This window comes from Sorex fumeus, unplaced genomic scaffold (assembly GCF_029834395.1).
Source record: "Sorex fumeus unplaced genomic scaffold, SorFum_2.1 ptg000037l, whole genome shotgun sequence".
Lineage (NCBI taxonomy): Eukaryota > Metazoa > Chordata > Mammalia > Eulipotyphla > Soricidae > Sorex > Sorex fumeus.
The window spans coordinates 49,136,465-49,159,759 of NW_026606094.1; the positions used below are offsets into that span (position 1 = coordinate 49,136,465).

General features: G+C 41.1%; 1 protein-coding gene across 3 annotated transcripts in view; it reads left to right on the forward strand.

Annotated features, from left to right (window-relative positions):
- Positions 1–258: 258 nt before the first annotated feature.
- Positions 259–23,295, forward strand: part of C1GALT1 (core 1 synthase, glycoprotein-N-acetylgalactosamine 3-beta-galactosyltransferase 1) — a 32,304-nt gene continuing 9,267 nt past the window's right edge. The window contains exons 1-4 of one of the 3 annotated variants that reach the window (XM_056118513.1): positions 362–487; positions 16,247–16,327; positions 16,805–16,973; positions 21,138–21,371. In XM_056118513.1, the coding sequence (XP_055974488.1) occupies positions 21,155–21,371 (217 nt within the window). In that variant the 5' untranslated portion in view covers positions 362–487; positions 16,247–16,327; positions 16,805–16,973; positions 21,138–21,154. Of the gene's footprint in view, positions 488–16,246; positions 16,328–16,804; positions 16,974–21,137; positions 21,372–23,295 lie in introns of all 3 variants that reach the window. The other 2 variants (XM_056118512.1, XM_056118514.1) reach the window with 2 other exon arrangements.

Consider the following 23,295-nt stretch of genomic DNA (forward strand, 5'->3'; position numbering starts at 1 on the left):
TACTGCCAAAAGCCGCAAGCGGACTGAGACCGTAGCTCACTCCGGACCCGACTTCCCAGACCCCTTCGCAGAGGGGCGGAGCGGTGCGCGGCAGCCAATCCCCGCGTCCGCACGTCGCCGTCGCCCCGCCCCACTCCCCCCAGCCCGCTCTCTGGTGCGGCCGCGGCGACGTCAGTGCTGGGAGACCCCTGGGTGGCGGCTGCGCCGTTGGCGGGCCGCGGCCTGGATGCGCTACGGGGAGGGGAGGAGCGAGCGGGCGGGAGCGCGCGCGGGTCCCGCCTCGGCCGCAGCTGCCGCTGCCGCCGCCGCAGCCGCCGCCGGCGCCGCGGCTGCCCGGGAATCAGTCGGGGCGGCAGCGGGCGGCCCCGGCTAACGGCCGCGAGCCACACTTCGGCAGCTGCCGCGGGGAGCGAAGTTGCCGGCTCTCGAGTCGTCCCCCTCTCCGCCCCCCACAGGAGGGGCGAGAGGGAGCCGCAGTCCCTGTCAGGTACGGCCGGGGGAGGCGCCCTCAGGCTGTGGGTCCAAGGTCTCGGCTCTCCTTGCCCTCCCCCTCTCAGAGAGAGAGAGAGAGAGAGAGAGACAGAGAGAGAGAGAGTGAGAGAGAGAGAGTGAGTGTGTGTGTGTACGTGTGTGTGTGTGTGTGTGTGTACGTGTGTGTGTACGCGCGCGCGCGCGCTCGGGGGCGAGCAGTGGGGCAGGGAACTGTGGAGGGTGGAAGCAAATCCAAACGCTACAAACAGGTGTCTCAGGGTCGCCGTCAGTGCGGGTTCCTGGGGGAGGCGCGGACCACTTCCTGCCCCCGACGCCTCGGCATCCCGGCCCCGGCGGCCTCCCGCCCGCCTGCCCTCTCTCCCGAGGCCGCCGCGCTCGCGGACTTGATAGCCTCCTCCGGGGTTGTGTGGGTCCCTCCTCTCCTGCCCTTTTGCTCCCCTCCGAGCACGCTGCCTGGCCGTTAGGCGGCGACTGTGAGGTGGGGGCGGGGGTGGGGGGTTCGCGGCTCCGCTCCGGCCCCGACCGCTTAGCGGTCCTCCTGCCGCCCGGCCTCTTTCCGCCACCCCGGAGCTGTGGGAGCAGTCGGGACTCGGGAGTTCCCCGTCCCCGCGCCCCTGCGGTGAGCACCGCATGCACTCATGCACACACACACACACACACACACACACACACACACACACACACACACACAGCGTCCACTGAGTGCCCGCCGGACACTTGTTCACAAACACGTCCCCGAGTGCCCGCCGGACACTTGTTCTCACACACACACACACACACACACACCGTCCACTGAGTGCCCGCCGGACACTTGTACACACACACACACACACACATACACACACACACACACACACACACACACACACACACACACCGTCCACCGAGTGCCCGTCGGACACTTGTTCGCTCGCACACACAAGGTCCCCAAGTGCCTGCAGGATACTAGTAGTTCGCTGCTTCTTGGAGCTTCAGGTTTTGTCTCTGGCTGGTTCACTTTTGTCAGTTTCCTTGCGCCGGGCAGAAATTAGCAAACCTGGTGAGTTTCGGCTTTGGCTGCCTGGAGGAGGATGAATGGGTTTTTGGGTTTTTTTTGGGGGGGGTGAAGAGGAAGTTTTTCTTTTTTTCCCCTTGGGATTGGGAGGGTGATTTGAGAGGTGCTGACGAATAGTTCCTACAAGGTTTGAATTTGGTAAATTTATGTACTCTTGAAAAGATGAACATGATGGGAGTGGGGGCGGGAGGGGTGATCTTGCAGACTATTAATTCTGTTGCCGTATTTCTTTTAAAATAAAACTAACGAAAGTGTGCCCAACGCTTAAGAAAAGTTGAGTGAATTCATACTCTTCTGAATTTGCTGTGTATTTTTTGATGAAGCCTTTTCATGCTTTAAGATTGTCATTATGCCAACCAAAGAGCTGTTCTTTAAAAGTGAACTTAAAAGTTACTTGCAAAGCTAGAGCTTTAAAGGATCAGAGTGAATAATTATACCCGTGTAAAGGGCAGAAATATATTCCCTTACCAAAAGTTGAACATAGAATTTAGATATCTGTGGATGCCAGGGAAAAAGTGCTATGCATAATTTCAAGTTGTTTGATTCTGGTGTATATTTAGGCTGTTAGGACTGTGAGTTTCGAGGAGGTTATTTAAATTACTTTCCACAGTTCTAGCAAATGTCAAATGAGCCATGTGCACACAATATATTGTTTTCTAAGCATTACAAGAATTTTATTATCTGCCAGCCTTATCAATGTGCAATGTAAGTTTCAAGTTGTAAGTTAACTCTTTTCCCATATGTTAAGTAAAAAGTATGGCTCCTTTACTGTTCCTTATAGAATTTGATTTTTAAGCACTTTTGGAGAACAATGAAATGTCTTTAAATTTACCTGGATTTTGTTGTTTTATACCCAAGATTCAGTTTTTGAAAACAATTACTGGTTACTACCTATTTAAAAATAGCTATACTTTTTTCTTAAATTTCCTTTTTAAAATTGTTTCTTTTGGGAACACTCACTGCCACTGGCAAGGCTCTCTGTGGTACTGACCAGTTCACTAGAATATGCCTTGCTGCTTTCCCTGGGACCACCTGGGTGCTCTTGGTGCCAGCCCTGAGTGCTCCTGCCACCTCCAGGGCAACATTCAGCATGCTGGGTAGGGCTGGTGTTGCTAGGAATGGAGCAAATGTGGATTTATCTTTATGAGTCAATTCAGTAGCCACAAGTTCTTAGAATTTTGTCACAAACTTAGGAGTGCATATAATGAATTAATGTGTACCTAGCCATATCCATGTAAAAATCTGCCATTAGGTACATACATGCTGTTTACAATTTGTAAATTTGTATTTGTGCTGGTAAAAAGAATTATGGCATACAAATTATACACTTCTACGGTTGCATTTGGTAAATCACTGGAATTCCTGTGACAGTGTAGCTAAAACCAACATTAAATGGAAAAATAGATGTTTTGATACTGAAATTCAGATTCACTTAATTATTTTTTTATACATTCTGAAAAAAAAAACTGCCATACTGGACAATGCTCAGAGGTTACTGCTGGCTTTGCACTCAGGGATCACTCTTTGCAGAGCTCCAAGTATCATATGGAATGCCAGGGTTCAAACCCCAGGGTCTGTCACAGGCAAGGCACACACCCTCCTCACTGTATTATTGCTCTGATTCCTTCAGAAATTTTAACCTCAATGTATCAGATTTGTTGAAAATTATACAAATTATAGCAAGATGTTTAAGATATGACACAATTTATTTACATTTATGTTTGCTGAAAGTCATTTTATCTTTATCTTTTAAAAGAAAGCAGAAAGGAGAACTAATGAAGAATTGCTCCTTAAGAGAAGTTAGCATTTTTCTTAAGTCTAAATATGCATTTAATAAGTACTTAAATTTTGACTTTGTAGTTAATTCAAATGTGCAAAGGGAAAAAAATAAATGTCCAAGTCTGTAATGTTGAAATTTAGAAGTATCTCTTGGGCTGGAGCGATAGCACAGCGGGTAGGGCGTTCGCCTTACACGCGGCCAACATGGCCGACCGGAGTTCGATTCCTCCGCCCCTCTCGGAGAGCCCGGCAAGCTACCGAGAGTATTCGATATGCCAGACACAGTAACAACAAAGTCTCCAATGGAGATGTTACTGGGCCCGCTCGAGCAAATCGACGATCAACGGGAGGGCCTTTACCTTTACCTTTACCTCTTGGATAGAAAAATATGTGAGTATAATGTAATGTATAAAATATATAATAAAATTATATATGAACAGGTGAAAACATGAAATACGGTAGCCCATAAGAAAGCAGGAGAAACCAAAGTGAAAATTTTAATAATTTATTTCAAACCTGCAGTATGAATTGCCTTGCATGTTGAATGGACACAGTGAGGGCAAGAAGAGGCAGTATTAAAATTTTGAGCTTCTGAAACAGGAACCCTCACTAATTAACAGTAAAAAATTGTTTGTTGGTATACTTTTAAACTGGTAAAATTTGAATAATACATCAGATAAGGTCATTGAAGTACTGAGGTTAGAACAGTAATCTCAGTTTGGGGGTGGGGGAGAGATTTTAACCATTAGCAGTTGTATATTTTTTCCTTTACAGTGCTCAATAAATTTTTGGTACCATAGAGCAAATCAAGATTCAGTGGGACCATAATGGGTAAATTATTTGTCTTATGTTGGCTGGAGCAATAGCCCAGTGGGTAGGGCGTTGCCTTGCATGCGACTGACCCAGGTTCAATTATTTCGTCCCTCTCGGAGAGCCCGGCAAACTACCAAGAGTATCCTGCCCGCACGGCAGAGCCCGGCAAGCTCCCCGTGGCGAATTTGATATGCCAAAAACAGTAACAATAAGTCTCACAATGGAGACGTTACTGTTGCCCACTCGAGCAAATTGATGAACAATGGGAGGACAGTGCTTTATAGGACAGTGTGCCAGGTTGAATAGAGGAAGAATAGAAGTTTCTGTCCTGGGCTCACAGTGATGATAGTACAGAAGGCTGGACACTTGACTTACACATCGCCAATCTTTACCAACCCAGGTTTGATCTTGGCACCTTGTATGGTCCCCTGAGCCCACCAGGAGTAAGCCCTGAATATCAGTGGTCTGGCCTGGATACTAAAAGAAAAGGAAATATTCTGTCCTCGTTAAGCTTAAAATTCTAAACATGGATTCTCAAAATGCAGTCTCGGCATCACCTGGGAACTTGTTAGAAACAAAAATTTTCAAACTCTATCCCTTTTTACCTTTAGTTTGGAATCTGTTTTAATAAGCCTTTCAGGTGATTCATATGAAAACTCAAGTTTGAGATCTATGTCAAGACAGAGAAAAGACCCAATAAATAAAATGAATAAGTGCATATATGTGAGTGTCTGTGTGTGTATATATCATATGTTATCCAGAAATCACAGCAAGAACTAAAGATTAAAAGGGAGTGGGTTGGGGAGATGGCTTTAAGGGTCTGGAATACATACTTTGCATGCAGGAACCCCAGGTTTGATTCCTAGCACCTTATGGTCCCTACTCCCAAGAAATGCCAAAAGTGGCCCCTGAGTACTGCCAGAAGTGGGTCTTCCAAAAAAAGAAAGAGGGATTTTGACTTAATGGATGTACATGATCATAGACCACAAGTTCAGAGAATGGCAGAGTATTCATCTGGTTTTATCTTAGGTTAATCTTATGTCTCTATAGACATTTTTGTTAGTATTCAGATTATTGTTTTTGTTTTTTATACAGAATCATCTTGGGGCCAGTAGTTTTAGTGCAAGAAATGTATTGAATAAATAACTTTGTACAATTTTATATTGTTCCTGGCTTTGGGGGGAAGATCTCAGTTCATGCTATAAAAATGCAGAAAGATCAGATAGCTGGTTCAAAGGGCTGAGCCTGGGGTCTATCCCTGTACTTCAAGCACCTTCAGGCACAGCGAAACCCACAACCAACAAAAAGTGAGAATGTGTTCTGACTTTTTTTTAAGTTTGAGTGTTTTAAACATTGAAATTTTAGAAATATTTATTTGTTCTTGTTTTGGGACTGCACCTAGTAACGCTTAGAGGTTACCTCTGGCTCTTCCTTCACTCGGGGATCACTTCTGGAAGTGCTCAGAGGAGCATATGGAATGCCTGGGATCGAACTCAGCTGCATTCAAGGCAAGCACCTTACTGCTTTATCTCTATAGCCCCTGAAATTTTAGAAATATTTATAATTTGAGGAAGAGAAAGATTGGGATGTAGTTGGTTGCTTTTTTCTTTTTCTCTTATTTCTTGAGCAAGCTTCTTTATTGATATGAATTATTGTGCATGTTTCATTTTCTGATGAACTTAGTTTTTTTCATAGACACTTAGTTTTGATCTGACAAAGGTCACCAGGGGTATGTAGATATCTTTACATTGACAAAGTTAGGTTAATTAATCTGCTGTAAGGGAGACCAATCTCCAGAGGAATTGCCAGCATTTTTACTAAATAAAGAATAGACAGTTATTATAGGATTTTGAAGAAGAGGAGAGTTTAGACAAAATTTAAATGAAGCAGTTTTTGAAAGGTTTAAAGCACAGCAAGATTCTGTGTCAAGGGGTTAATTAACATCCAGTGCAGACTGAGAAGCTTTCTTAGAGTTCTCTTTCTTTGGAAATTATAAAAGAAGGATAAATATGAAATGTTATATCTAAGAAACCATTACCTGAAAGTTTTAAATTGAGGCTTTTTCTGTTTCGTTAAATTATACATTGTCACTGCAAGAGTGAGATCTTCAGTAACACTGATAAACATTTTTATGACTCTTTTGTCCATTATGTTTTTTACAACAGTGTTAATGTTTATGCTTTTGGTGTACAAAGTGACACAACTCCACCATCACCAATGGGTCAAAAACAATTCATCTGGGCTGAACAAGGGCACTTATCTTGCATGGCCCTAGATCTCCGACACCCCATATGGTCCCCTGAGTCCACTAGAAGTGATCCCTAAGCACTGTTTGGTACTCAAAACCCAAAATAAAATAAAATTTAAAAAACAAACAAACCCACTGTCCTTAGGTCACCTTTGGTCTCCCCCACCTCTCTTCACTCCCTGTACCCCCACCTCCCTTCCCCCATACACACACACTTGTGTTGTTTTGAGTCCAGAGGTCCATTTTTATTCAGTACGGTCAGACCTCCCCCCCCCTTTTTAATATGTTACGTACTTTTAAAAAATTACCAAACAGTCGTCCTTCTCTGATTTATTTTGCTTAACGCTACACCCTCTAGGTCCATTCAAGTTGTAGGGAAGGTAGGATTCTTTATCTGTTTATCTGTTATTTGATGTCTGGATTATTTCCAGATTCTGGCTATCATAAATAGTGCTGCAGTGAACATAGATGGGCATTGTCTTTTCAAATTAATGTTTTCATCGTCTTAGTGTAGATGCTAAGGAGTAGAATTCTAGGTCAAATGGATACTTTGTTTTTATGATGATAGAAATTGGAAAGTCATGGTCCAAAAAAAAAAATCAAAGTTATGCATCTGCTAAACATATTGGAACATGTAATTAGGTTGAATTTTGCAATTTAAGGAATCCAGATAGTGTATTGGGTGCATAGGAATAATAGTTGAAGCTGTTACTTATTTTTGAACATCTCACAGTCTTGTAATAGAGAAATACACATATATAATATAGTAAGATAATTTTGGACATATGGATAAAGAGCCTAAAAGTGTTTTACAGGAGAATGTTTTAGATTCTGAGGAAGAAAAGTCATGAAAAGTACTGAAGCTAAAGCAGTATTGACCAGGTTCATAGGGCCTTCTGTGGGGCTCCAGGATATTCCAAAGGGACCAGGTGAAAATGACATAAATAGGTGGCCTTAACACAAGAGGAGGCCAACTGGTAGGACTGGGGGCCCACAAAAGGAGAAACATTGATTTAGACCAGTGTTCCCCAAAGTGGGTCATACTGTGTTTCCCACCCACCCTCCTGGGGCTAGGAGCCTCTGATGCAGTTGGGCGTCACTTTCTGCTTACTTGCTGAAGTAGATTTACAGGTGGTTCTAGTATGTTTTTACAGGGGGTGGTAAGCCACTTAAGTTTGGAAACCTCTTTAGACAAACTCTTTGCTGATCTTGCTGGATGGTTTCCACTATATCACCTTCAGACCCACTGGTTGAATTTTCATCTTAACGTGATATTATTTCCGTTTCCTCTGCTTGTTGCTAGTTTGGCTGCATTTAAATTTTTGAGCTGTAAATGATTTTTTCTTTAGGAGTTTTCCTTTGCTTTCTACCATAGAACCATTTTATTCCTGGTTTTATTTATAGCCATTTACTCCTTTTTCTGAAAGCTCACAGAATTGTTTCACTGAATACAGTGCCCTGAAATTCATAGTAATCTTGGGATCTTATTTATTCACTGTGCTTGATATTATTAAATGCTTTCAGTCAAGAAAATTATTTGAAACATTTGATTATTGAATGCCTCCTCTTTAGCCACACTTCTGATCTTTATTATCAGTTTTCTCTTTTTTTCTATCATCTTGCCTTTGTTCTTTTGCTTACATTTGGGGTGACTTAAAAAAAAACTGAAGTCTTCACTGCAGTTCCTAATTATCTTAATTTGTTTTTTGTTTGTTTTTGGAATTTTAAGGAGTTATATCTTGTTTTTATTTTGTGAATTTAATGGAATAGTATTATTAAATTCCAGAATAACACTGGCAGTTTGGTGTTTTTGTGTAAGTTTTCAACTCAGTGTATAGTTTCTTCCAAGTTGCTTTAAATTTGGCTGAGTTGGGTCTTTCATGTTAGAGGGGTCCCAAAAAATATCTGATGATTAATTACTCTCTCTCTCTCTCTCTCTCTCTCTCTCTCTCTCTGTGTGTGTGTGTGTGTGTGTGTAGAGCAGGTATTGAAAAACTAGTTAATATCTCTGAGTTAATATGGCTTACCACCAATGGTCTTGCTGTAGGATAATTTTGTTTGGACTCATTTGTGGGATATAAAAACATAGAAGCTAATACCCAAGGATAGTAGAAACATGGGCCAGGAGACTGCTCCACAGTTGGAACCTTGCGGCATGTGGTGGTGGAGGGAGGGCAGCAAGAACAGAGAAGGGACCACTAAGATAAAGATAGTTGGAAATGATCACTCCAGAGAAGAACCTAGTAGGTAAAGGGACAAACATGATAACCTTTCAGTACCTGTATTGCGGAGAGAAAGAAGAAAAGTGCCTGCCATAGAAGTGGGCAGGAGGGAAAATGGGGACATTGGTGGTGGGAAATGTACACTGGTGTAGGGATGGGTGATAGGATACTGTATGACTAAAGCCCATTGTGAACAACTTCGTAACTTTGTATCTGATGGTGATTCAATTTAAACAAATAAAGAGCTAGACTTTAGTGGTGAACTTAATGTAACATAGAACTGTAGTACTGTCCTGTTGTTCATCAATTTACTCCAATGGTCACCAGTAACATCTCACAACAAATCGTGAGACTTGTTGTTACTGTTTTTGGCATATTGAATATCTCACAGGTAGTTTGCCAGACTTTGCTGTATGGAGGCTTGCCAGGCTCTTCGAGAGGGGCGGGGTATTCAAACCCGGGTTGGCCACATGCAAGGCAAACACCCTACCTGCCGTGCTATTGCTCCAGCCCTAATGTATCAAAAACAGGCTTATTTTTAATTATACACACCTGAATCATATAATGTAATTAATACTCAATATTAAACTCTGTTTTCAGAGACTATATAAAAGGTGATTTGATTTGTGAGATCTTTATATCAGCTGAAAAAGCATATGGAAGTAAACAGGGCTACACTTTATTATGGGTGAAGTGTGATGAGTACATGAAATTTTATTTTTAGATTTTCTGTATGTATTGGCAAATCTTTATAATTAAAGTTTTAAAAAACAACCCTCTAATGAAGTTAAGAGCAAATTTAGTGCTTTTTCCCACCTGCCTACTCCATTTTTCTCCCTAGATTCTTATAAATTACTATTATGATTTAATTTAATTATTATTTTTCTTTCTCTTTGGGTCACACCTGGTGATGTTCGGGGTTTACTCTTGACTGTGCACTCAGAAATTACTCCTGGCCATGCCCTGGGGACCATATGTGATGCTGGGGATAGAACCCCAGTCAGCAGGGTGCACGGCAGTTGCCCTGCCTGCTGTACTGTCATTCCGACCCCTATCGTTTTAATTCTGTGTACCTGCTTTTTGCAATATTATAACGCTGACACTTTGTTTCATAACACACTGTGAAGAACCACAATATTATTTTGAGTCTTGGCATATATGAAAATGTCTTTGTTTAATTTTTAAATAACAGTTTGCTCAGTATTTGTCTGTGGGTATTATGTTTTTTTTCTTCAAAGAACATATAAACATTTCAGTAGCATTTCATTGGGCTATGGAGGAGAAAATTGCCTAATGTTTTTTCTTTGTTGCTCTGCCTGTAATCTTACCTTTCATTGATATTTACCTGTGGAAACAAAGTTTTTTGTTGTTGTTGTTTGTTTGTTTTAGTGTGGGAGAACTGCTATTTATTAAACTGATTGAATTGGGCATGAACTCCGCATTACTTTTTAAAAAATTTAATTGAATATCTGTGAGATAGACCATTACGAAGTTGTTCATAATTGGGTTTCAGTCATACAGTGGTCCAGCACCATCCCTCCACCAGTGCACATCTCCTACCACCAATGTCCCCCATTTCCCCACCACCATCCCCCAGTTCTCCAACCCACTACCCCCAGTTTTCCTGTATGGGAGGCACTTTCCTTCTTGCTCTCATTCTCCTTTTCCTTTTATGCGTTATTGTTTGCAATACAGGCAATAAGAGGTCATGGTGTTTGTTCAGGGCATTTGGTATTTTTATCAGGACAGTAAGGCTGGAGTTGCTTTTAAATTGAGTGGTTGCTTTAGGGTATGGATATGATTGCCAAGGCTTCCAGAAGTACAGGCAGATGGGGGGAGGTAGCCCATGCCAACCCTGAGAAGGTGTGGAGATTTCAGTCACAAAACCCGCATACTAGAATTTCCAGCAGATTACATCTTCGGGAGGTCTGTCCTGTGATGGTGGAGTCAGGCCAGGGGTATGGCAGCGATTTTGGACTGTGGAGGCAGGTGGCTGCTGGGAGCTCTGCTTGGGTGGATACAGGCCAGCCCACCCCCCTCCAACTTATCCCAGTCTCTTCAGCCATGTGCGGGTCCTAGTTTAAGTGCAGCTTTAAATCTCTTTCGAGATTTATTTGTGGGTCTTCGAAGCAAGGCCAGTAGTAGAGCTTACAGGGTGGCAGTGGAGTTGGTTCGTGGTGTGACTGATAGTGCTTCCTTGAGTATTGGGAAATGGGGGGGAGGTAGCCCACCCCAAAACGGAGAAAGCCTGGAGATTTTAGCCACAAAACACACATACCAGAATTTTCAGCAGATTAGAGGTCCATCCTCTGTACCACCGGCCTGTGGAGTTAGACCGGGAATACGGAGGTGATTTTGGATTGTGGAAGCAAGTGGCTGCCGGGACCTCTGTTTGGGTGGGCCCCAGGCCAACCTGCCCCCTTCAATTTACCCCAGTCTGTTTATCCATATGCAGGTCCGAGATTAACTGTGGCTTTTGATCTCTTTGGAGATTTATGTATGGATATCTGAAATAAGGCCAGTAAATGAGCTTGTATAGCTGAGCCAGAGGTAGTTTGTGGTTGTGGCTGCATACCTCACTTATGGCTGTTTAATTTCTTGGTAAAGTTGGTCTCAAGTTGTTGGGGTCTGGCCAAAGGCACAGTGGAAATTTTGGGGTGTCAGGAACCTGAAATCACCATCAGGCTGCTGATGCACTCGCCCCGCAGGTACAGGTTGACTTGTTGGTGGCACCATACCGCCATAAGTTTTTTTCAATGAAGTTCAGAATGTCTTTCAGTAATAATCTAGATTTATTAAGATATATATGAGCACTTTATACAGACAAAAGCCCTCCATTTCAGTGCAATTTTTTAAAAAATTTTAAGTACCATAGTTTACAATATTGTTAATAAGCGTCATCCATAATACATTCCAGCACCAGCACCCCCCACCAGAGTGTTCACTTCCCGTCACCATTTTTTTTTCTTTTGTTCCTCTTGTTCTCTTTTGGGAAAGTTCTCCCTGTTGGCTCACCACTACCTGTTTTTATAGCTGTTATCTGCCAGTAATTGCTTTATCTGTTCAGTTTTTAGGAATAATGTATTTCTTTTACACATAGTCTAGGAAAAATTCTTATGCATTATTTAATATTGGCTATATTAGCATCAATACAGCACTGTAGCACTGTAGCACTGTCCTCCAGTTCATTGATTTGCTCGAGTGGGCACCAATAACCTCTCCATTGTGAGACTTGTTACTATTTTTGGCATATCGAATACGTTATGGGTAGCTTGCCAGGCTTTGATGTGTGGATGAGATACTCTCAGTAGCTTGCCAGGTTCTTCAAGAGGGGCAGAGCAATCAAACCCGGGTTGGCTGAGTCCCTACCCGCTGTGCTATCACTCCAGCTCTCCATCAATACAGAAATACTTAATATTCTTATTTTCAAGTTTTAAATTAAGCTTAAAATATTTTTATAAAGTAGCATTGATTTTTACTGGTATAAATGTTTTTGTCCTTTCACATATAATATGTTCAACTTTTAAGCACAAAAAGAGTCATTGCTCTGGTGGTGGGCATGGTACAGGGGCTTTGTTTTTTTTTTTGCTTGTTTTTTTTCTTTTTGGGTCACACCTAGTGATGCACAGGGGTTACTCCTGGCTCTGCACTCAGGAATTCTGGCGGTGCTCAGGGGACCATATGGGATGCTGGGAATCGAACCCTGGTCGGCCACATGCAAGGCAAATGCCCTACCTGCTGTGCTATCGCTCCAGCCCCAATACAGGGCCTCTGTACTTTGTCAAGTTTATTTCAGATACAAATGTAATAGTAGATATTCTTCAGCCTGCCCAGCAAGCTACCAAGAGTATCTCGCCTGCACGGCAAAGCCTGGCAAGCTCCCTGTGACGTATTCAATATGCCAAACACAGTAACAACAAGTCTCAAAATGGAGACGTTATTGGGCCCGCTCGAGCAAATTGATGAACAATGGGAGGAGAGCTATCATTTAAAATACTACATTTCTGATGAGCACCATTGCAGTAATTACTTACTGAAATTTACAGTATAAAAATATGACATTAATGAATAGCTTGTTTAGAGGAGCAGATGGAATATTAGCAGTCATAGAATCAGTTAACATGATTCTCAGATAATATATTTATATATAAAATATGGGCTTTATAAATATGTTTTATGTTATAAATAATATATGGGTTCTCATATTTATGCAATGCAAACGATGTAAACTTGGACAAAATACAAGTAGTTCTCAAACTTTTTTGAGAGGTTATGTAGAAGGCATAGATGCTGATATCCATATGTCTCACAGTAAATCAATAGTACTGTCTAAAATTGAAATACATGAAAAAATAAGACCTTCAGGTGCTTAGTTTTTCATAATCATTTCCTTATGTTCAGTGGGGTCATTTAGATGTGCAGGGTCATACTTAATAAATCATTAGCTGATGTTTAGTTAACTTTCTTTGCGTACCTAACTTTCTATAAGGTAAAGTTAACTTTCTATAAGGTAAAGCTAGCATATTAACATTTTAATTCTTATTTATCTTTTGGTTTTTGGGCCACACTTAGTGATACTTAGGGCTTATTCCTTATTTTGTACTCAGGGATTACTCCTGGTAGGCTCAGGGGGATCTGAGTGTCAGGGATCAAACCCTTCTTTGCTGTGTACAAGGCAAAAGCCATACCTACTGTGCTGTCTCTTCCACCCCTATATTAACTTTTCTTAATAGCATGACTGTGAAAGTGTATCAACATGATTCATCGGTTTGCTCGTGCAGGCCCAGTAACATCTCCATTGTGAGACTTGTTACTGTGTTTGGTATTTCGACTACGTCACGCGTAGCTTGCCAGGCTTTACCGTGTGGGCGAGATACTCTAGGTAGCTTGCCAGGCTCTCCAAGAGGGGCGGAAATTAAAATCCTGGACCCCATCAAAAAATGGAAAGAGATGAACAGAAGCTTCCTCAAAGAAAAAATACAAATGGCCAAAAGGCACATGAACATGCTCTTCAGGGGACTGGAGAGACAGTACGCAGGTAGGGCACTTGCCTTGCTCAGGGCTGACCCATTGGATCTGTGACATCCCATATGGTCCCCCTGAGCACCACCAGGGATGATTTCTGAGTGCAGAGTCAGGAGTGACCCCTGAGCATCACCAAGTGTAACCCACAAACTTTCTAAACAATGCTCAATCAACATGATTGAGAGCATGAATTTTGTTTTTCAGTGTTTTGGGGTTTGGAGTTATGCTTAGAACTATTCTAGGCTCTACTCTTGGGGTTGCTCCCCTGGATCATACAGGGCCCTCCAGCATGAATTCTTGATATGTAGTGCTAGTGTAACTGGGCAGAGTTACTGACTTCTCTGAGTTCATCTGTTTAAATGAACTTAATATCTCTTAATTCACACTTTGGGTATGGTGGTGGGGTGTAATGACTTTGTACATCAATTCCATAAGCTTTAACACTGCTTGACTGTTACAGTTGCATATTAGTTAGAATGGGGGTCAGCTAGTCAGAATTTTAGGTAACTCTATTACCTAAACTGTAATTAAAAATATTTAATAAAATAAAAATATTCCTGGGGGGAGTGGGGGAAGTCCTGAGTTCATGGTCCATAAATAATTCATAGAAAACTGTTAGCAAAGGGCTCAGATGTTAGTTTTATATTTATTGTTCCTCTCATCTCTGTTATGCATAAGAATGCCATTTATATTTTAAGTAATGACAGAAAGTTAAATCATAGTCATTGATGAGTGACAGGACTTTAGCTGAATTATTTCTTCATACTTGTCTTGCTTTGTACATGCTAGTCTGTGCTGATTTTTTTTTAACAATGAAAACAGAAAGCCATCTCTTTTTCAAAAAGAAAAAATAGGGTCCAGAAAGATAGTACAGTGACTAGGACATTTGCCTTGCACACTGCCAACCTAGCTTTGATCCCTGGTGTCTCATATTGTCCCCCAAACACCACCAGGTGTGAGCTCAGAGCCAGGACTAAGCCCTGAGCACAGTCAGGTGTCTCCTCGCCCCCCATCACCAAAACAAAAACTAAAAATATGCATTTTTGTCCTAGCACTTCTTTTGCTTCCTAAATCTGAGTTGTAGAGCCTTGAAATCTGTTATTTAAATACTGTTCAGTAAATTCTGCCTTAGGTTTGACAAGCAGTTGATACTAATAAAAAAAAGTAAGTAAAGGCCCTCCCGTTGATCATCGATTTCCTCGAGCGGGCCCAGTAACGTCTCCATTGGAGACTTTGTTGTTACTGTGTGTGGCATATCGAATACTCTCGGTAGCTTGCCGGGCTCTCCGAGAGGGGTGGAGGAATCGAACTCGGGTCGGCCATGTTGGCTGCGTGCAAGGCAGACACCCTACCCGTTGTGCTATCACTCCAGCGATGATACTAATAACGCACTAAATTCTAGTTAATGTTTATTGCCCGCCACCCCCAATATAAAGTGTGGTTAAGCAATGCCCTTTACCAGTCTGGTCTACTTTAGCACCCTAAGAATCTTAAGAAGTGGGCATGAGGATTTAGTCCCAAAATTTGAGTGGGGCTTGATTCCACCCCCACGAGATGACTTATTTTGTTCCAGAAACAAGAAAGAAAAATAAGGTTATATAGAAATGCCTTGACAGGAGTTCTTGACACTGGAAAGGGATGATGTAAAAGCTTCAGGGATGAGCCAGAATGTGCTGACAGTGCTCTGAAGGAGGAAATGTAAGAACATAGCAGGCACCAGACAGTGATACAAAATAACTTTAAATTAAAAACAAATTATGTAACCTCAAGAAGTCAGTTTTACTTCCACTCACCCCAATTCAGGTGCTTTCTTAAAGTAGTGGGGACACTTCCTTAACTTTCTTAGTTTAGAGCAGCCAGTAGCAGGAAAACTCGTCCTTGCCCTGGTTAGAAATACGACTTTGTTTGGATCAAGCAATAGTACAGTGGTTGGCCACTTGACTTGCTCATTGCCCACCTGGGTACAACCCCCGCATCCAATATGGTCCCCCAAGTACCTCCAGGAGTAAGCCCTGAGCAAAGCTATAAAATTAGAATGTGACCTTCAGTAAAACCACATGTGATACATATGCATATTAAGGTGTTGAACATTGCCTTATTTCCCATGCCAAAACCCAGGTTTAGAGAATAGAATCAAGATTTCTTTTTGTTGTTGTTCTTGGAACACACCTAGTGATGCTCAGGAGTTGTTAACTCCTGGCTCTGAACTCAGGAATTACTCCTGGTGATGCTCAGGAAACTGTATGGTATGCCGGAGATAGAACCTGGGTCAGCAACATGCAAGGCAAGCATACTAGCATTTTATGATTGATGATGTATTTGCATTTAAATCAACCATATTATTCTTTGTTTTTTATTTGTAGCACTATGACTCTGAGATTTCTTTAGCAAATTTAGTTTATAAAAGTTTTTATTTTTCTTTTTGAATAAATTTCTTTTCAGCTAGGAAATGCTGTCCATAAAAAATCACTTAGGTGTCAAGATTAGCACTTTATATACACATTGGATCATGGAAATAAAGATTTCTCTGGTCCTGCAGTCTACTCTCTCCTCACTGGCATAAAGACTAATACAGAAAACCTCTGTAACTATCTCTTTCTCCTCCAATTCCAGGAATGGTAGATGGTACAGCAGTGGAAAATTCAACTGAACTTAAACTCTTCTGAGACTGACTTGATTATATCTAGTATTAAGGTAAGGAAAATCACAGCCAATACAAAAGAATGGAAAGTCAAAATCAGTATGCCAGAAGGAAGAGTGAGCAAATCGAAAATGTGCAAAATTGCATGCTGCATAACACTTCATGATGCCTTGAAGTTTCTTTTAATGATGCCTTAAAGTTTCTTAAGTGTCTGGGCGGGGAAGGGGAGGTTGGAGGGGAGGGAGACGAACTTGGTGGTTTGAAAGACATATCTTTTTCTATCCTTTTGCTCTTAACTTTTTGAATGTAAATCATTTATAAGCTTCTTAGAGTTGAGTTTATTTTCCTCTCTGGTCTGACTGGCAGTATTGATCTTTTAATTGCTATTTTGGTCTAGTCACAGTTAATGTCATTGATGATGTATTTGCATTTAAATCAACCATGTTATTCTTTGTTTTTTATTTGTAGCACATATTCTGGCTGCTATATTTTTTTCTTGATCTGATATTCAAACTATTTTATCATTTCAGGGGCTGGAGGAATTGTACAGCAAGTAGGCACTTGCCTTGTACATGGCTGGCCAAGGTTTGATCCCTGACACCCTATAGAGTCCCCTGAGCACTGCCAACGAGTATCCTTGAGCACAGAGCCAGAAGTAACCCTGAGCACAGCCAGATGTAACTCCAAAACAAAAAAAAAGTAATTTTATGATTTCAGTTTTTTCTGTTATAGTTACACATTTCTGGAGGGTTACACTTGAGTGGGTTATGCTCTAGGGTCTATTATGGAGCTTCTTAGGGTAATCATGTAGTCCTAGGGCTCAAACCTAAGGCCCCCACATGCAGCCCAATCTCTCTGGCCCTAGTTATACATTTTTAAATGTTTTTAATTACTCAGAAAGTATATTATACATCCAAAGTCTTTTGAAGTCTAATATTAATTAGTAATTTTTACTACTTCAGAGTAATGAAAGTATTTTTATCATACTTAAACTCTATTTTCATCCTTAGACTCCTATGTCAGTTTAATCAATAGCACTGTAGCACTGTCCTCCTGTTGTTCATCGATTTGCTCGAGCGGGCACCAGTAATGTCTCCATTGTGAGACTTGTTACTGTTTTTGACATATTGAATATGTCACGGGGAGCTTGCCAGGCTCTGCTGTGCAGGCAGGATACTCGGTAGCTTGCGGGCTCTCCAAGAGGGATGGAGGAATCGAATTGAACCCAGGTCGGCCGTGTGCAAGGCAAACGCCCTACCCGCTGTGCTTTACAATTCTCTCAACTTGGTAGTAAACAGTCTTCCTACCCATTCACTGTAAACAGCGTCCTCAAAAACTGAGTCACTGGCAGACTGACAATGCCCCCACACCCATCAGTCCTGTGTTCTTCCAGAGAGTAACATTCTGTAGGCGTGTTGGGTGCTGTGGACCCTCCTCAAGTGTAATATAAGTGTGTAATATAAAAATTAATAAGTTTAGTCAATAATAATATAGGAACATTCTTTGTAAATGTTTATATAGTCAGTATGCTTTTGAATATGCTTACAAATCTACATTTTTTTAAATGATTCTCTTCTTTCAACATCTCTGAATTGTCATTTGCAATTTTTGGCATTTTGGGTCTCACCCATCAATGCTTAGGGTTTACTTCTGGCTATGCACTCAGGAATCACTCCCGACAATGCTAGCCGGACCCATGTGGGATGCCAGGGATCAAAACTGGGTCAGCCGCTTGCAAGGCCAACACCCTACCCACTGTATTATTGCTCTGATCCTTGAAAATTTTTTTTGTAAGTTTTATATTGGGTCTTAAACCCAGTGTACCAAACTTCTCAGGTAAAGTGCTCTTTGCTGTGTCTATCTTAGCCCACTTCATCTGAAATATATTTATTTTTCTGCCTGAAGAACTCTTTTTACTATTCTTCCACAGTAATCAAGACTCATTATAAATTTATTTTTTTCTTGAAAGTAGTTTTCAGTTTCGTTTTCTGAGGTCTAGTATTGTTGGATATAGAATGCTTTGTCTTTGTTTTTTACTATAGCATAAAAAAATTATCACTGTGATATGCCTTGATTTTTTTTTTCATTTTTTATCTTTATCTTTATTTGAGGTTCATAAGATTATTGAATCTAAGGTTAGTCTTGTCACTTTTAGAAGTGTTTAGTCATTTTTCCAAATTCTGTTTCTCTTCAGTTATAAATCTCTTTTTAATTAGAGCATTTATTAGACATTATCACGACATTCATTCTTTTTATTCAATTCTTCATCTTCTTTCCTTTTCTCCATATGTCAATCTGCATAAAATTTTCTCCTTTTTCTTAATTTATTAACTAATTTCTTTATCTTATTAAAATTGTTATTTTAAAAGTCACTGACAGGAAAATGCATTAATTGAATTTCCTGTTACTGTTTCTGTTTTCTAGTTTTTCCCATTTGCTTTCAAACTTTTCCTTTTGATGCCTGGTCATTTTTAATGTATTATTATTGTATGCTACAACCAAAATATTAAAATGATGATTTTAAGTTATTTATAATTTTATTATTTTCTAAATTTATGTCTAAAGTTAAACCAGGAACTGATTACCCTTAATTTAATCCAGTGAGTGGTTAAGATTATTCCAACCTTGACTTGAATCTTTGTGGAACTTAGTCCATTTCTGTTTCATCCTTTTTTCTGAATTGTGGCCTTTCAAGGTTTCAGATAAAAGTCTTAGTGGTCTTCACCTCTTCTCTTAGGCAGATTTGAACTCTGTGTTTTGTTGGTTTCTTTATGTGTTTGGAGGGATGAGGACTGGCTTCTTTGCGTTTCAGATTTCAGCTACATTTTCTCTGTTAGAATCAGTACTTTTTTTGAGAGGTAAAGCTAAGCTCAATATTATCTCTTAACTTTTCTTGTATATTTTATTTATTTTTAAACAATTTTTTTGGGGTCACACCCCGCGATGCACAGGGGTTACTCCTGGCTCATACACTCAGGAATTGCTCCTGGCAGTGCTCAGGGAACCATACGGGATATTGGGAATCGAACCCAGGTCGGCTGCATGCAAGGCCAACACCCTACTCGCTATCGCTCCAGCCCCTCTTGTATATCTTGGCCTTACTAATACTGACTTGGTTTCTTAGCATCTTCAAACTTATATTTACATTTTGCTTAGTTTTTCTGGTTCTTCTCGGTTGGATGATCAATGTAATAGATTCTAGTTAGCTAATCTAGAGTTTAACCACATGAAGTAGCTCTGGTTTTTATTAATGTTCTGGTGATGGTTGTTAGTGGTTTATAATACAGGCAGCAAGTTCGTTTTGGGTTCATGAGTTCCCAGAATTTGCTGACTCTATCTTTCCATAAGCTATAAATAATTTTTACCTTAAAGTTTTAATAAATAGAAAATGTAAGTGTAAAAGATCATATGTGACCTATAAGATCTACAATATTTTATTACTAGTGCTTTACAGAAAAAGTTTGCTAATCCCTTGATTAGAGAATAGAGTGGGTAGTAATTGCTACCCAAAGGTGGGGGAGGGGGAGGGTATTAAATTTAAGTACTGTAAGAGTGAAAGGAAAAAAATATAATGTGACTAGCAGGCTTGGGTGGGAAGGATCCTGGTGGGAAATTCTATGTGCAGATACTAACATATGCCCCAATAATGATTGTCCTACTAGTTATTTATTTTATTGAATTCTCTAGTATGTGTTCTTTTGGAAGCAAATAGAGGGGTAGATGGAACTCATATACTCTTAGAAATGTTCTCTTATACGAAGGATTTACATGTCCAATATGTCTTTAAGAAACACTTGTTTCTATAATGGGTTTTTTTTTTTTTTGCTTTTTTTTTTTGGGTCACTGCAAGCTACCGAGAGTATTCGATATGCCAAACACAGTAACAATAAAGTCTCCAATGGAGACGTTATTGGGCCTGCTCGAGCAAATCGACAATCAACGGGAGGGCCTTTACCTTTTTGGGTCACACCCGGCAATGTACAGGGGTTACTCCTGGCTCTGCACTCACGAATTACCCCTGACAGTGCTCAGGGGACCATATGGGATGCTGGGAATTGAACCTGGGTCTGCCACGTGCAAGGCAAACGCCCTACCTACTGTGCCATTGCTTCAGCCCCATCTATAATGTTTTTAAAATTTATGCCAAGCACAGTAACAAGTCTCACAATGGAAACGTTACTGGGCTCGCTCAAGCAAATCAATGAACAATGGGAGTACAGTGATACAGTGCTTTTATTTTCATAAAGTTCTTCATAATAGTGGATTACATTCAGTAGTTCAGCACCAGTCCCACCACCATCACACCTTTCCACCACCATTATTTTGAATTTCCCACCACCACCAGACCTGCCAAACAGGCAGATGCTAGATAGTTTATTTGTATTGCCCGCTATGATAACATAGGATGTCTCCCAGCCATGTGCTCCTAGAAATCTAAAATTTTAGATAATTAGGGTCTGGAGAAATCTTTGCAGCGAGCTGCTCAGTTCCAAGAGTCTTTTGTGTGTCTCTGAATCACAGTCGTTAATGAGCTTAAATGGTCACAGGAGGCAGCTTGTGGGTGTGACATCCCGGGTCCCGTGGGGGTAGGGAGATGAAGGGCCTGCCCATTTTCTATCCCATGAGACCTGGAGTTCCTGGGCTTTTCACTAGAAGATGTAGTTCTGGAAGATGTAGTTCGCTGAGATTCCCAAGGGACAGATGGAGAGACAACGCCTGCTCCCGTCTGAGGCAGCCCCGTGAAATCAGCCTGGCGCAAAGTCTGGAGGCATCTCTGCAGTGAGCTGCTCAGTTCCGAGAAAAAACATTTTTTAATTGTATATAGCTTTATAATTTATAACATTCTTCTACTTTTTTTTACAGATATACATTTTCAGGAAATGGCCTCTAAACCTTGGCTGAATTTTTTAACGTTCCTCTGTGGATCTGCAATTGGATTTGTTTTATGTTCTCAGCTATTTGGTATCATGTTGGGACAACAGGAGGATACCCAGCCTGTTCTTCCAAATGATCCTCATGGAGGACATCTTGATGATGTGGAACAGAATCCTATAAAAGGACAGATGAACTTCAATGCAGATGCTAGCCAACATAAAGGTATGGTAAATTCATTAAGGAGTAAGAATGAGCAGGAATTTTTAGCCACATACTGTGAAGTCATGGTATATTCTTTCACTTATCAGTCAATTTAACTTGTCGCTAATTTTGATAGTTCTACTTATTCATCATTTTCCATATTCTTCTCTCAGTCTACACTACATTTCTTTAAGTGAAGACCTTAATGTAATGTCGTCCATGTACTGGTACTCAACCAGACTTCATTCTTTCTGTTCTTTCTTCTGTTGAGCTTCAACTTAGTGTAAAGACCTATTTTCTGCATTATATCTTTTACGTTTTAGTATTACTTTATTCTCTTTTTTTCTTCATACCATCCCAGTCCCCGTTCAATTGCTCTGTTAGATTTGTCAACCACTGTTTTCTTAGCACATTGACCATTCTATGCATATTTTTATTACAGCATTTTTTTTTCTGTATATGGCAAGTATACAGTTAGATTTGAAGCTCTAAACTAAATTTTTCTGTAGCAGGATATGTATTTTGCCTTTTCATCTCCTGTGCCTGTACATGCCTACTACAAAGGAATGAATGACTAAATAAATAAAAGAATGAAGACTGTCTACCAGGTTCCAGCAGTGGAGAGGATATTGTCTTACTCTAAGGCAAATATTTTAGCGATTCTTCCATCCTCTGTTTTCCCTGTTCATCCAAGATTTTTTTTTTAATGTAGGAGTACTGCTGTTTATTCAGCCATTGATTAAGCTGATTGAATTGGGCATGTACTCCACATTGCTTTTTTAAAAAATTTTTTAAAAGTATTTAAAATTGAATATTTGTGAGATATACCATTACAAAGCTGTTCATAATAATTGGGTTTCAGTCATACAATGATCCAGCACCCATTTCTCCACCATTGTACATTTCCCATCACCAGTGTCCCCTGTTTTTATACCACCCCCACCCCCTAGCGCCTCCCCCCCGCCCCCACCACCACCACCACCATCAGCTTCCCTCTATGGGAGGCACTTTCCTTCTTGCTTTCTCTCTCCTTTTCCTTTCAAGCATTATGGTTTTCAATACAGGTGCTAAGAGGTCATGGTGTTTGTTCAGGGCATTTGGTATTTTTATCAGGATAGTAAGTCTGGAGTTGCTTTTCAATTAGGTGGCTGCTTTAGGGTGTGGATGTGACTGCTGAGGCTTCTAGAATTACAGGGAGCCTGGGGGAGGTAGCCCATCCCAATCCCAAGAAAACCTGGAGATTTCAGTCACAAAACCCCGATACCAGAATTTTCATCAGATTGTATCTTGGTGAAGTCCGCCCTGAGACAGTGGAGTCAGGCTGGGGGTATGGCAGTGATTTTGGATTGTGGAAGCAAGCAGCCGGGGGCTCTCCTTGGGTGAGCACCAGACTAACCTTCCCCCCTCTGATTTACTCCAGTCTGTTCAGCCATGCATGGGTCCAGGGTTAACTGCAGCTTTAGATCTCTTGAGATTTATTTATGGGTCTCTGAAGTAAGGCCAGTATAGTAGAGCTTACAGGGCGGCACTGTAGTTGGTTCATAAATTGACTGTCTGTGCTTGCAGGAGTACTGGGAAGTATGGGGGCGTAGCTCATCCCGACCCTGAGAAAGCCTGGAGATTTTAGTCACAAAACCCACATACCCGAATTTTCAGCAATTATATGTTAATGAGGTCCATCCTGAGATGATGGAGTCAGGTGGTGGGGTGTATGGTTGTGATTTTGGATTGTGAAAGCAAGCAGCTGTTGGGGGTTCTGCTTGGGTAGACACCAGACTGACCTGCCCTCCTCCGGTTTACGCCAGTCTTTTCAGCCATGTGCAGTCTAAGATTAACTGTGGTTTTTGATCTCTTTTGAGATATACTGAATAAAGGCCAGTAAATGAGCTTGCATAGATGAGCTAGAGGTGCTTGTGGGCGTGGATTTTGACTGTTTAACTTCTTG